Below are 14,590 nucleotides of genomic sequence, written 5' to 3' on the forward strand. Positions count from 1 at the left end.
ATATGCAATCAAACTGGGATTCCTATCTTGCAAACAATTACAACTAGCAAGTCGAATCAAGCAGACGTATGCATAGCTCAGGTGAAATAGTAACAAGATGTGATATTTATAAGGTGTTGGAACAAAAAGTGTACTAAGAATCATTTCTTTGGTCCAAATACAGGGAATCAGAGAGAAAATCTTGACATAACTAGTTCTTTGTTCACTCCTCATGGCTCGGTTTCGGTTCAGGCACACATTACAATAAAAGTCATGTTAATATAAAGTTTTATTGCAAACTTATTACAGAAAATAAGACAACCCTTGGTTATTGCAAATGACATGTTATTCTCTCTCTCTCTATTTTTATTTTTTTTACAAAGCTAAAATATGATTGTTCATAGAAAAGAAAACAGGGATACAATGCTAACAAATTCCATCCTGATGCACAAGTATGGGAATGATTTGCAAGAAAAAGAAAGGCATGTTCTATGGCTGGTAGTGTTCTGATGCATTAAATCTAATTCAATTAATATAACTTAGCTTTTTCTTTGTCACCAAGTCCAAACACAAATTGCTGGTTTGACTAAAGTTTATTATAAGGTCATAAAATATATTTGTCTGTCAGGTTAATAGCTCTTCCCAAAAGGCCCGAAAGATAGATAAAAAAATGTAAGATAGAAAAATAGGTAGCACATGTACAATGGTATATTATGATAGTAAAAAAACACAACACATCACCCAGTTGTTAAAAGTTAATAGAACGCAGCACATTTTGCAGTATCTAGAATACAGTCCATGTACAGAGGCATTACAATGGGCACGCTATACAGTAGGTAAAGGCATTCTAGCTGCTAGCCAGTGACTGGTGGATGGGAGGCTGAAAGCATCTTACATGCTCTACAGGAGTACTCTCTCCGTCTCCAGATTTCAAGTACTTGTCCAAGATTCCAAATATTTCATCATTTAGGATTTGGAATTTTCGGATGCGTTCTCCCATTTTCTTCAAGGGCTACAGGGGTAACAAAAAGAATATTGACACCAAAACATTAAAATTATATACCAGGGATGTGTTAAAACTGATGTTAAAACCACACATGTCTGAGCAACTCACATAGACCGCATAATTTGTATTACAATATCCATCAGACATGCATGAATAACCTGTGTCCTAGCTACTTCACTAAAAATGTAACGAACCCATCTCACCACTAGCACACTGTACGCATATCTCACTAACCCTGACAACACAGACTAGTCAAATATGAACCATTTTCAATCTCCTAATACCTTACCGCTAGCCCGACCACACATTTCTTGCATAAAGTTTTTCTTGTTATAATTTGTAATCACTAAGTGTTCAGGGCTCCTATATAAATCTACAGTAGAAGCATGACTACTATATTAAAAAAAAAATGTGCATTTCTATTGTATGCCATTGGATACTTGTTTTGCTGTCATGGCATCACAGACCAGTTTGTAATTCACTGCACGAAAAATAAAGAATTTTCTTAAAAAACAACAAACCGACAAACCTATGTCCCATAAATCTAAAACGAACATATTTCTATATGTACAAAAAATAAATAAATAAAGTTCAATTATATATGTTAAAAAAAAAAAATGATGTTAAAGTGGTGTCATAGCCATTACTGCTCATTGCAATGTTATGGTGCAAAGAGTATGTGGGTCCCATCCCCACAGTTTGTCTCAATCCCTTTGCGAGTGGTTTAATTTTTTTTTTTTTTTTTAAAAGGACATTTTCTCTGCACCAACAAGATGGCCACCCTAATTGTTACTTGGAGTGCTCTATAAAATCAGTCACAAATGGTTTGACATAAGTTGTGGGTGGGAAAAAAATCACAAAGAAGGGAGGAGTCCATTTTCAGGTTTGACAGCTATGTCTACACCCCAATGTGTACTTATCATTTAAAGTCCTACATCAATACCAGGCCTTATAAAATATTCCGATATTCTGCAAGCCTAGAGGGTTGGTGGTACATTCACCGGGGGTCAATTTCTACACTCAAAGGCTACATTTTCACTAACAATCGGACATTTTGAGCCCTGATGTAGGCATTAAGTCAAATCAATTTAAAGGCGTCGGAACTGACAAAAAATGGATAAAATCAGTCCACCACTTTTTTATATAAATCCTAAATAAATACGACACTTTTATGGATAAATCCAAAAGGAAAGCATAGCATAGTAACCGTTAAATCTGAAGAAGGTTTGTTTACCAAAATGCTATTTTAGTTTGTATGATGTGATACCAATAAAGTCCTCTTGCTGAGAACAAATTGTACTGGAATGATTGCTCATTCCAAATAGTTCTATTAGATTTTTTATTCATCTATTATGAAAGAAGCATATACATAACTAATAATAGCAGGGCACATTTCCAATGGCCACTGGCAAGTGAAAATGTAACACTTGCGAGTGTGATAGTGACATAGACCCATCAAGCTTGCAGTGGTAAGTGAGTTACTGTTAAGGCCTGGCTAGGAGTGTAGAAATATCAAGTCCTGATAATAGTTTACAGGCACAAACTAATTTGCAGGTAAATAGTATGTTGCAGATATTAGATTAAAAGTATTGTGACTATGCATGTATAATAATTGAGCGTACAATGCACTGACAGCAATCAAGCCCTGTTCTCTATTGTCTCAATGGCACAGTTATGGTGGTGTACATACCACATTCTTGATGACTTCATCCTTGCCGTCATGTTTTTGCACTTTCAAGAGATGGTAGCAAAAATCCAACACATCAAACCGTCGGTGTTGACCCAAAAGCACAATAATCATGCAACCTGCCCAGTGCAGACCATCTCCAAAACACTGCCTATAGGAACAGAATTAAAAAGGGCATTAGAACCCAGCAAACAGTTGTCCACAACCAAGCTTCATTTGGATTGAAAATGTCAATATTCCAGATGCTTTATCCATAGTCCCATCTGGTATCAATGTATTATTACTAAAAGGATCGCCATTACAAAGAATGCCTTTTGTGCTAGTACTTGAACTACAACTGAAATGCTTTATTGTTTTGGCACAATGACAGTCATTAAAAGTCATTCCTTATTTTGCCAGTACAAAGACTGTCATTAAACAAAGCTCAGTCATGTGCACTTACACAGAATGCCACAAGTGCCTAGGTTACCATACTTACTCCACTGTGAACTCGTGGGTCCCCACAGGGATGCAGTAGACAAATTGCATAGCGCTCCAGAGTCGATGAAACTCCACACATTCATCCACGTGCATCACACCATTACTAGGAAGAGGCCCACGCCAGATAGGATCATCCAAAAAGCTCCGAACCCGAGTCAGAATGACTTCAAACATTGATAGGCCACAACAAAGACGCTCCTTGGTCAGTAGATCCCCTTCCCGTGCAATAGCAATTTGCTAAGAGTAAGAAGAAAAAAAAGAAAAAAGTCATTCCATAATATTACATTTCCATAAGGTTTATTTGAATTTAAAGGAGCACTATAGGGTCAGGAACACAAACATGTATTTCTAAACCCTATAGGGTTGAAACCACCATCTAGCCACCCTGGTCCTCCCTAAATATCGTAAAATGTTACTTGTATTCAAGTCTAAAACTGCTTACTTTGTCCCGGTTTCCTTTTGACCTGCCAACTGCCTGCTGACATCATCAGAACTGGTGTCCTGATCCAATCACAATGCTTCCCCATAGGATTGGCTGAGACTGACAAAGAGGCAGATCAGGGGCAGAGCCAGCATGATTCAAACACAGCACTGGCCAATCAGCATCTCCTCATAGAGATGAATTGAATCAATGAATCTCTATGAGGAAAGTTCAGTGTCTGCATGCAGAGGGAGGAGACACTGAATGTTTGGATGCATTTTAGGCAGCCATGACCCAGGAAGGATCTCTAACAGTCATCTGAGGAGTGGCCAGTGAAGTTATCACTAGGCGGTAATGTAAACACTGCATTTTCTCTGAAAAGACAGTGTTTATAGAAAAAAGCCTGAAGGTAATGATTCTACTCACCAGAACAAATTCAACAAGCTATAGTTGTTCTGGTGACTATAGTATCCCTTTAAACTAATGAACTTCATGTTATCTATTATTGAATATTGCTAATGGTTGGATAAAACCAAAACAAAAACTGGGATTTTTCTTCCTTTATCTTTACTTAAAGGAACACAATAGGGTCAGGAATTTTACCCTTACTCTAGGTCATCTATGTGTAAATTGTGCACAAATACCTGCTACAGAGCACAATAAAACAATTAAAGCACTATACTCCTGGCCAACTGTTACTGTCCTACAAACACACACCGGCAATGTGCGTTCATACCTGGGGTGTTCCCAGTCTCTCTATCAGAGGAACCAAGTGAAGGGGAGCATATTTGGATTCCAGTCTCTTCATCTTCGCATCAAGACGTTCACCTTCTGAAAGTTTACAAAAAAATATGCAATGTGTGACATTTATGGCAATAAGTATTAAAAGTGGAATATTCCAAAAATAGGACTAAATCCATAAATATAAACGGTGTCACGCTCAGGGGTAGGCATACTTCAGCACTCTAGATCCCATGAACAACATCTTCTTTGATTCTTTGCCAGCATTACGTCTGTAAGAGCATTATGGGAGAGGTAGTCCACAACATCTGGAGTGTCAAAGGTTGCCTATCCCTGCTCTAATATATAGAGATAGCATGATCCAGTGCGGAAATCAGAATGGACCTGCAGGATTGAATTGTACATATCTGGTCTTCTGGAACCTTAATCCTTTCCTTCCTTTAAACCTATTACACAATGTAGCATTTTACTCAGCAAATCTGATAACAGTTTAATTAATAGATTCATTGCATTAATAGATGCAATTTAACAAATATTGCAGTTGGCAAACATATAGCCAAAACTGAAAATGTAGAAACAACACAAATAACAGAAGAGTAGGTAGTCAGTATGCACCAAGAGCATCGGGAACATGTTAGAGAAATAACATTGTAAATTACAGTCAATATTACAATGCAGCTTTTAGTGAAAGAAAATGAAGAATACTATTTTTCTTTTGAAAATGAGAACTGAAAAAAACAGCGCTAATTGACAAGTTTAATGTGTGCTTTTAATTTAAAATGGCCACAAAAAGGGGATTTTTACTTCTCTGAAAATAAATAAAACATCACCAAGAAGTCTCACTGATTGTTTCCAATTCTCCTCCTCCAGTAACCATGTTGAAACACAGAAAACGGCGGAGCTTATAGCAAGTATGATCAGGAATAGCCAAGATGGAGACACCCAGTTCCAGGCTATAGAAAAATACAGTTCTGTGGATTTCTACATTTAAATGTTATTTTTCTGTCCTCAAAATCACGTTTGCTAAATATAAGGGCTATGTAAAAATAATAAAAATATTGGGAAATGGTGAATGATGGTTTCCTTTATCTAACACTGGAAATGTATTACACATGTGTAGTTACCCTTAATGTGTACCCTTGGTAGAATATTCTGGAATGGAGCCGCATGGAGCAAATCACAGACCTCTTCTAATGACTAAAAGAAGAAAAAAAAAAAAAAAGAATACAAAAATGATCAGCTTTCCAACTTAAAACTATATAAAAGGGGAGTATGTACTGCTGTAAAAATCTGCAATTGTTTTTCACACATATTATACCTTGTTACACAAAGGCCCAGATTCATAGACTTCTATATGAAAGCTCGGCTTTGATTTTATGCTGCACTGCACACAGCAGCTTGAGATAGACCTGAAATAACCATTTCAAGCAATTAGTGGGCTAATAGCTTAGCTAAATGAATTGAACATGCAGCCCTCCAATTACTTGGCTAATTCTGTTGCTATGTTACTCTGGGATTTGAAAAGCCCATGATTAGCTATTCATTTTGCTGGACCCTCAGTCAGTGAATCATAAATGACTTCTTTTGTAGTTCCCACAGCATGACTGCTCTTAGATGCTTGTGACTCAGTGAGAGCTGAATACAGTGGACAGCAAAGCAATGGAAGGACACTTCCAATCACATTACAGGACTACACCCATATGGTCCAACAGCACATCTATGTTGTGCCCCTTAAGACACTTAAATAGTATTGTTTCCATTATTTTATTTGCCCAATCACTTGCCTACAGGTGTCTCTATGGAAATATATTGGGAGTTGCTTTGTTAATTGCTCTAGTGAGCTACAAATTAGAAGGTTTAAAGTCTCAAAAGAACAACAGCTAATTAGAGAATATGCTTAGTCTCACAAATGTGTTTTGCATAGGTCCTTCAGCACTAAGCAGTGAAACTTCCAAGGCATGATCTATACACCAAAACTGCTTCATGAAGCTAAAGTTCTTTTGGGGACTCTAGTGTCCCTTTTTTTTTATTATTTATTTATTTTTAGCAGTATTGGTGCTCTGAGTATCCTGCTTTAAGTCCAGAGTAGTTGAGCAAATATGGTTTGAATGCTCAGTATTGTTGTAGTCAATTTACATATCGGGCCATCCTGGGCACTATATCATTCCTGCCCCTTTGCTGGAATGGCAAACAGTAATGCAAACATGTGGCTTGTACCTACCAGGCTCTGTTCGATAAGGAGACAGAAGAGGAGAGCATTTCCTACTTCTCTAAGATTCTGAAAACACACAGTCTTCAACTCGGCATACTCCACAATATCCTTGAGCTGGTGGTGGAAGAATTCCAATATACCTAGTGTTCAAATAAAATAAAGCAGGTCATTGGAAGAACACGGATACATATGACATTGAGTCATTTCTGACAGTTTGCAACACTGTGGATCTTTTTAAGAACACTCATTTCTAACCTCCTTTAGCAAGGAAATCTAATAAGCTGATATGCATTGACAATTCTGACTCAGAAGTATAGGTGTACTCTACCCATAAAAAGTGCTGTGCTATATACATTTCTGCTGCTGTTGGTGTTCTAGACAATAGAGTGAGGGGCAACCTTAAATTTAAGATTATTTGAATGTAACTGATCAATTAGCAGTGCTGGAGGACAACTCCCATGAATCCTTGTAGCTTGCAAACAGCCGCAGAAAACGTACACCTACTGAAGAATTACAGAACACGAGAGCTGCCGAAGTCTGTCTAACAGTCCGCATTCAATTCTCTCGTATACAAAACATATACAGTAACATTTACAGGATTAGTAGAAAGGATTAGGACCTTAGCCCCATCTCCTCACAAATCCTCTCTGAAGAGCTCACATGGCAGATGACACATTTTAGTGGTGTATTGCTGCTCTGGAATTGCAAAAAAAAGAATGCCAAAATGGAAAATAATGATGCCGTATTTTTTAAAGATATATTATATATATATATATATATATATATAGTCACACACACATACATATACACACCAGTAAGTGAATTAGTTATTCAAGCCACCATAACCACTTCTGCTGTTAGAAGTGGTCAGTGTCTGTATGTGGAGCTGCACAAACAGAATAATTAGCACTTTTGTGCCGTGGGCTAGTTACACACCTGGCACACGTGATTTAGGCAGCTCAAAACGTTTTTGAGCTGCTTAAAGTAAATTCTGTGCAAAAGTTAGATCTGTCATCAGCACACAGCATGCTGGCAACAGATATAATGAACTTTTTTATTGTAGTGCTGCCTTCATTGATCGCAAGTTAAATTAAAAATTAAAAACAAATCTAACCCCTACCTGGCTTAAAACCAATAAAACTTTAATGCATTTGATTTTGGTTTTATTTTCATTAATTTGCTGTAATTTCTTTCATGCCCAAATCTTTATAGTTTTTGCACCAAAAAAATAAAAAAATATTTTATTTTTTTTTGCATAATGCTGCATCATAAACCTGCCTCGCTAGCCAAGTAGATGTGGTAGGTTGGTTCAAGAACACCACCACCCAGGTTACAGCACCATGAAAAGAGATCCATATTTTATCACTGTAAAATCAATGGGCTGCACTATAGTAAAGTTTATTGGTACGCACAGGATACAGAAAAATATGAAATGTTTCAGTCTAGATGGCCTTAGTATACTGCCTAGAACCAAAAATTTAATTCATTAAAGTTGTATTGGTGTCCAAAGTGATCCTGTAATAATGTATTGATTCCCTAATCAAGACAATTAAAGGGTCAGTAAAAACATCATACTTACTACATGCTGCAGTGATTTTTAAGGTACTGCTCACTGCAGTTTCTGGATCAAACCATTTTTGAACGATTAACTAAAACAGCAGTCCCCACCTCACAAGATTGTTCACGCAGAATTTCACTTTCGCAATACCAATATGAATATCACACAGAAGCACGTGACATCATTTATGGAGTACACGATTGCTCCTAGGCACTCACATTAGGAAAGCTAAACATGTATGTCAGTTAGGTAGGTCTTGTGTCTGCACCGCAGTCTTTCCCCCTTTGTAATTGTGATGGCAGAATGCTTAAAAGAATAGAACCAGCAGAAATTGGTCCTAACTGCCTGTTTGATGAGAGAAGTGGAAATGGATACATCTTTAACAGAGTTATACTAAAACTCTATTTATTTTTGCATATCAATACTGATCGCATATTAGCTGTGTTCCAAGCACTTAACGGTTAATCTAGTTTAACCAACACAGACTGGAATATGCATCCAGTCTGAAATTTCATTTTTATTTTATATGGATTTTGTTAAACTAAATTTGACTCAGTACTGAATATCTTTTTTCAATAGAGAAAATGCAAAAAACGGTCATGATTTAATGTGATCTGAATTAAACCTTGTCATAGAGGAGTATGAGAGAAGGAGAGAAGATTATTGTATTGCCCTTAGAAGTAATTTGGCAGTACCAGTCCAACACCAAGCCTAACAATCTCTATGCAGCCAAACTCCACAATAAACTTCAGCTACATTATTAGCTCCTGGAACCCTAACTCATGCATTTACAGTTAAATACACATTTCATATTCTAAAAGAAGGTGCACACATTATCGCCCACTCTTCTTCTCAGTAAGCTATGTCATTGACATTTTGTTCAGTTCAATGCAATGCTGAAAATCACCCAGATATGAAGGTTAATACGGTGCTATTTTCAGAAACTCGATAAACTGACAGGCTGCTCATTGGAGGGGGACATGGGGGATCATCCGAATATAACAATCACTTCTTGAGCTGATGTTGAGCTGAACATGATTATTCATTTGACATGTACTCCCCTCTCTTTGTACAAGGAGTGATAAGTACTGGGGATAGAGTACTCAAACATAAAACTACAGTCTAAAGACGTCTTCGATTTGAAAATGAAACTGCATTCTGTGAGGTCGAGCAGACCCTGCAAGCGAAGGAATTAACTGGCATACGGATTATTCTGAATTTGCCAAAGATGGCTCTCCTTTCAGCTATCCTGACTGACAATACCCGTTTTTAACACTGGAGCTCTTTGTCATGATGTCATCAAAGCACAAAGAAAAAGATCCCTAGACCTTTGGTAATTGTGTTAATGGTACAGCGAGGGGAGAAGAAAAAAAAAAAAAAATACAGCTTATGAAAGTAAAGTAATCTTTGTAAATGTATTTTTTTTAACCCATCTATAAAAATAAAAACTACGGACTGATCACCCAGGAAGTCCAATATTAAGGCTTGCTCATTTTTCATCTATTTAACCCTTTCCCAGCACAAAAAAAAGATAAGAATTCATTCAGATTTTACCTAGAACAGGACTTACAATCCTTTTTAGGTGTAAGGGAAACAGTTGAATGCAGGTGAATATTTCTCTAAATGGTTAAAAAAAAAAAAAAAAATGTTCTTTGCGTTCTTTTCATTAATCACCCTTGACTATCAATAAAAATGGGTGGATTGTGACTTTGCTCTAAATAAAGCTTTATTTATAGAAAATGAACAAACCTGGGGAGCCATATTCATGTCTGGGCAATCTGCAGATCTTAGGCATGACTTCCATCAATGTTTTCACATACTGAAGTATTGTGCCTTGAAGCTAGAGAGGCCAGTGGTAACAAATCAATGATTAAAGAGACGAAAATACATTTAAATACATACATACATACTTTATTTTGGTTAGCAAATCAGATGGCAGGTTTCATAAAAAAAGAAAATTAAATCAAATAAAAAATAAAAAAAACAAAAAAAACAAAAACAATTATCTATAGAAGAAACTCTTCTTCCCATCAAGTTAAACATTTTTGCTACATCCAATACAAATCCATTTCCCTACTATCAGTCTAGCCAACACATGCTTGCCAAAAATATGAGGAAAGGACACAGCTAGGGTTTTTCTAGAAAACTGCTTGCTACTATTACACCATGTGCCTATCTGTGACGGTCAGCAGAATAAGAAAGGGAAAATAAACAATTGCTTTTATGGAAGCACATTTAAAGTGATACACCAAGCATCAAATCGGCTTTTGCTAAATAAAGCAGTTTTAGTGAATCGATCATGTTCCTGCAGTCTCACTGCTCAGTTCTCTGCCATTTAAGAGTTGAATAACTTTTGTTTCTCTTAATTAAGCCTAGACATTCCTTCTCTGGCAGATGTGACAGCACAGTATTTACTTTACAAGGTATATCCTGCTCTGTTAATTAAACTGTAATCACACACAGGAGGTTAATCACACACGAGGTTCCTGCAGGACCAAGCAGGTTACTAACAGACCAAGAGAGAAGAAATTCTAAATCAACTATAATGTGCAATAAAATATGTTTAAATATTAGATGTCTCTTTACAGGACGTGTTTAGGAAGGCGGTGTGAGTCACATGCGGAGAGGTGTGACTATGGCTTTATAAAAGGTGATTTTAACTCATAGATTGCAGAAAATGGAGATGTGAAACTGCAGGGAGAGACATGATCTATACACCAAACCCACTGCATTATGCTAAAAGCTAATTTGGTGCCTATAGTGTCTCTTTAACCCCCTAAGGACCAAACTTCTGGAATAAAAGGGAATCATGACATGTCACACATGTCATGTGTCCTTAAGGGGTTAAACAGAGAAGTATGTGCTCACAAAACAGTGAATTGAAAATGGACTCTGAATATACATTTCTAAATTATTTACTTTACAACAGCTTACTCTTTCATGAATAAACTTCTTAGAACTTCACATTTAAAATAGATCATAATGTAAGTTTCCTCTATACAGATAAACATTTACTAAAGTGTTTCTCCTCCTCCCCCCCCCCCCCCCCTCCCTCCACCCCATTAAAATAGTTTTTAGGATTGTGGCTTATTTAAAGGGATCATCAGAATCACTACAGCTTAATGTAGAGGTTTTGGTGTCTATAGCATGTCCTGCAGTCTTATCACTGTAGAAAAAAGGCAGTGTTTACTCTAGTGGCAGTAACTCAGAAAGCCATTAGAGGTGCTTCTCGTGTCAGTGCCAAACAATGTGCTCTGCATGGAGGCGCTCAATATTCCCCATAGAGATACATTGATTCAAAATATCTCTACGAGGAGATACCGACTATTGCTGCATATGCACAATAGCCGCCCAATGCTTTCCTAAGCGAAAGCAATGGATTGGATGAGATAATCAAAACTGCTGATCTCAGCCACTGAGGCAGAGTCTACTAGGTGAGACTAACGCGGTGTAGGAGAAAAGGGAGTAAAATTGCCTTTATTGGCCAGAAAAAGGGGGAACATGGACCTAATGCTGCAATCCAGCACTATAGTGTTCATTTAGTAAAGCATTATCTTGTGCACATTCCACTTATGGTAAACTATGCAAAGTAGAATGGGTGGTCCCCTATAGAATTTACAAAAATGCTATTCCACAGATTTATCTTTCTACCTAAACTATTATTTAGAGGACACAATACAAGATCATGTACAGATTCCACTCACCAGGCTCTTCACAACTTTCAGCAATTCTTCCATCACTACTGCAATGCCTTGGTACCCCAGAAGGCGGCAGATTACTTTGAAGTGTGGAGGACCCACAAAGTTCCTGTAGTAGCTATATATACTGTTGTATGCCAGATTCAAGATCTGCAGAGAAAAACACAATAGGTCTAGTGAGTTCAAGGGAATGTGTATAACGTCGCTCCAAATCAGCAAAATTAAGACATAACATTTATAAAAGAGTTGTTCACACGGAAGTTGTGGAATGTTCTAAATAAACTGAAGCAATTACCATGGAAACAAATGAACTGTTCCAACTGGTTACCATAGTTATTGCCCCACTATTAAAACTTGCACCAATTTTTTGTTAGTGATGTATGTAGAAAAATCCCCCAATGGTTGTGTGTTTCTACAAAATGATTCACATTTGACTAAAAGAAGGTAAAGCATCATAAAAATAGAAATGTGAACTAAAGGTGGCGGAGTTGTATATCAGAATGTTGTCAGTGATATATGGAATCTTTAAATTTTCCTTTTTTAAATCTTCAATTTTCCTTTTTCCCCAACTAACCCATTGTGTATACGTGTATAAAAATAAATCATTACTTTTGTGGCTGAATCAAGAAAATTATTATTTTACATAGGCACATAAATCAATTTAGACATCCCAACATATGTAATGAGTCACAAGTGAAACACAAAAGGCACACTGGGATTAGCATTATTAAATTATACATATCCTGTTGCAGATGCATTTTCTGAAGACTAAACTCAAAGGAGAAACAAAGGTGGTGGGGGATCCATTAGAAACCGTTATTATTCTGATGCATAAAAATCATCCCTTTTAATTGAAGTAAAACACTGCAGTTTCTCAGAAACTATACCTCAAGTGGCTGAGACTAATAGCCACTAGAGGCTCTTCCCCTACTGAAGAGACCCAATGACATGGGACTGGCGGAGTGTGATGATTACGCATATGCACCATTGATCCCCATTGCTTTTTTATGAGAAGTAGTGGTATTGGGCAAAAGTCAGAGCTGATAACTTCACCAGAGGTGTAACAACTACCGAGAGAAGACTATCCCAGCAATTTAATACAGAATGTTTTATAGCTTTTTTTTTTTATTTGTATGACAAGGAAGGATCCCAGTAATTTAACTACAGTAAGGAAAATGTTCACATTAAAACAAAACATATGTAATTTTTTACGTTAAAGTGTTCCTTTCAAATTATTTTTATGGAGTTTTAAAAGACATAAGTTACAGAAATAATGAAAAAAGTTTTTGAATATAAATTACAATATGGGGGAAATAATATCTACATCCATAATACTTAAAAAGAAAAGATAATAAATAAAATAAATATAAGTGTATATATATATTCCAATAAATGGATAGCACTCCAGGGTCTTTCAGATGAAAATAAAATGTAACTTTTAATTCATGTTAAAAATAAAAAAAATACATCAACGTTTCGGCTCTCCTCTGGAGCCTTCTTCAGGATGATATATTTTCGTCTGAAAGACCCTGGAGTGCTATCCATTTATTGGAATATCTACATCATTGTGCTGGATCAGCACCGGGCAATATTAGTATCTTTACCAGGAGTTCAAGCATCTTTGGACCTTGAGAAAGACCCGAACGGGTCGAAACGTCGGCTATTTTTTAAATGCTATACCTATTGGAATAAACTACCCCTTTTTTCATCTACCAAGTCCTTGGAGTGCATCTCTTTATTTCTGTTTACTTTTACTTACTTTACTTTTCTTTACTATGTCCTCTTCCCACATTGCCCACTCACGCAAATTATATTTATTTTATATAGTTTTTTTGTCTAAAAAACAATTCACATGTTTTACTTTCAATTACCAAATGTAAGACTTCTTTAATGGATGGGATATTTGTAGATTTCCAATATTTGAGTATTAAAGTGTTGGCTGCAATTAATACATGTTTTAATATTATTGATTTGTTTTGGGTAAATTTGGAGGAAGGGTTTTTAAATAAACAAATATCAGGGGTTAGGATTATAATTGAATCTGTAATTGTATTAATTATTTTATGAATCGAATTTCAATATTGTTTTATTAAAGGGCACGTCCAAAAAATATGGCCCAAGAACCCCTCTTGTCCACAATGCCTCCAACATTTTTTTTTATTTAATCATTTGAATTTGTGTAATTTTGAGGGGGTTAGGTACCATCTGAAGAATAATTTATAATGGGATTCATGAGAGGCGTGTAGTACTTTTCAATGATAAAATAAAACCATTCCAATCATCCAGATCAAAGGCCAGGCCTAACTCCTGCTCCCAATGTAGCAAGAAGTCTGATTTCACATTGTTGTGGTTTTCAAAAGTCGAGTATAAAATAGATATGGAATGTTTCCTTCCTGGATCCGAAATTTTGTATTTTTCTGTAGGTGAGAATAATATTGATGTCTTATTCAGATCCAGGTTGGAAACATCAAATGTTAAACTAATCCAATCAATCAATTTTTTTGTGAATTGGGGCATCTGCATTATCTAAATTATTACTTTCTTTTAATTGGTTAAAGGGTATGAATTTGTAATTTTTTTTTTACAAAATAATAAGATTATCAATATGTTTAATTGAAAGAGAGGACCAATATGCAGTCAAAATCAGGTATATTTTTGGTTAAAAATTATAAGGGAGTTGCTCTTGATCGTTAGAGTGTTCCTTTAAGCATATTAAAGGGACACTATAGTCACCCATACCACTTAATTTCAATGAAGTGGTCTGGGTGCAGTATCCCTGTACTTTTACTCCTGCAATGTAAAACTGAA

At 36.2% G+C, this 14,590-nt stretch overlaps 1 protein-coding gene across 2 annotated transcripts in view; it reads right to left on the bottom strand.

The window, feature by feature from the left end:
• Positions 1–250: 250 nt before the first annotated feature.
• The window catches only part of CYFIP1 (cytoplasmic FMR1 interacting protein 1), a 91,456-nt gene continuing 77,116 nt past the window's right edge, over positions 251–14,590 (bottom strand). For both annotated transcript variants that reach the window (XM_063459300.1, XM_063459309.1), the window contains exons 24-31: positions 11,789–11,932; positions 9,834–9,924; positions 6,536–6,666; positions 5,439–5,511; positions 4,310–4,404; positions 3,151–3,389; positions 2,676–2,823; positions 251–991 (exon numbers count right to left, since the gene is read on the bottom strand). In XM_063459300.1, coding sequence (XP_063315370.1) covers positions 827–991; positions 2,676–2,823; positions 3,151–3,389; positions 4,310–4,404; positions 5,439–5,511; positions 6,536–6,666; positions 9,834–9,924; positions 11,789–11,932 — 1,086 coding nt within the window. In that variant the 3' untranslated portion in view covers positions 251–826. The remainder of the gene's footprint in view (positions 992–2,675; positions 2,824–3,150; positions 3,390–4,309; positions 4,405–5,438; positions 5,512–6,535; positions 6,667–9,833; positions 9,925–11,788; positions 11,933–14,590) is intronic.

This window comes from Pelobates fuscus, chromosome 1 (assembly GCF_036172605.1).
Source record: "Pelobates fuscus isolate aPelFus1 chromosome 1, aPelFus1.pri, whole genome shotgun sequence".
Taxonomy (NCBI): domain Eukaryota; kingdom Metazoa; phylum Chordata; class Amphibia; order Anura; family Pelobatidae; genus Pelobates; species Pelobates fuscus.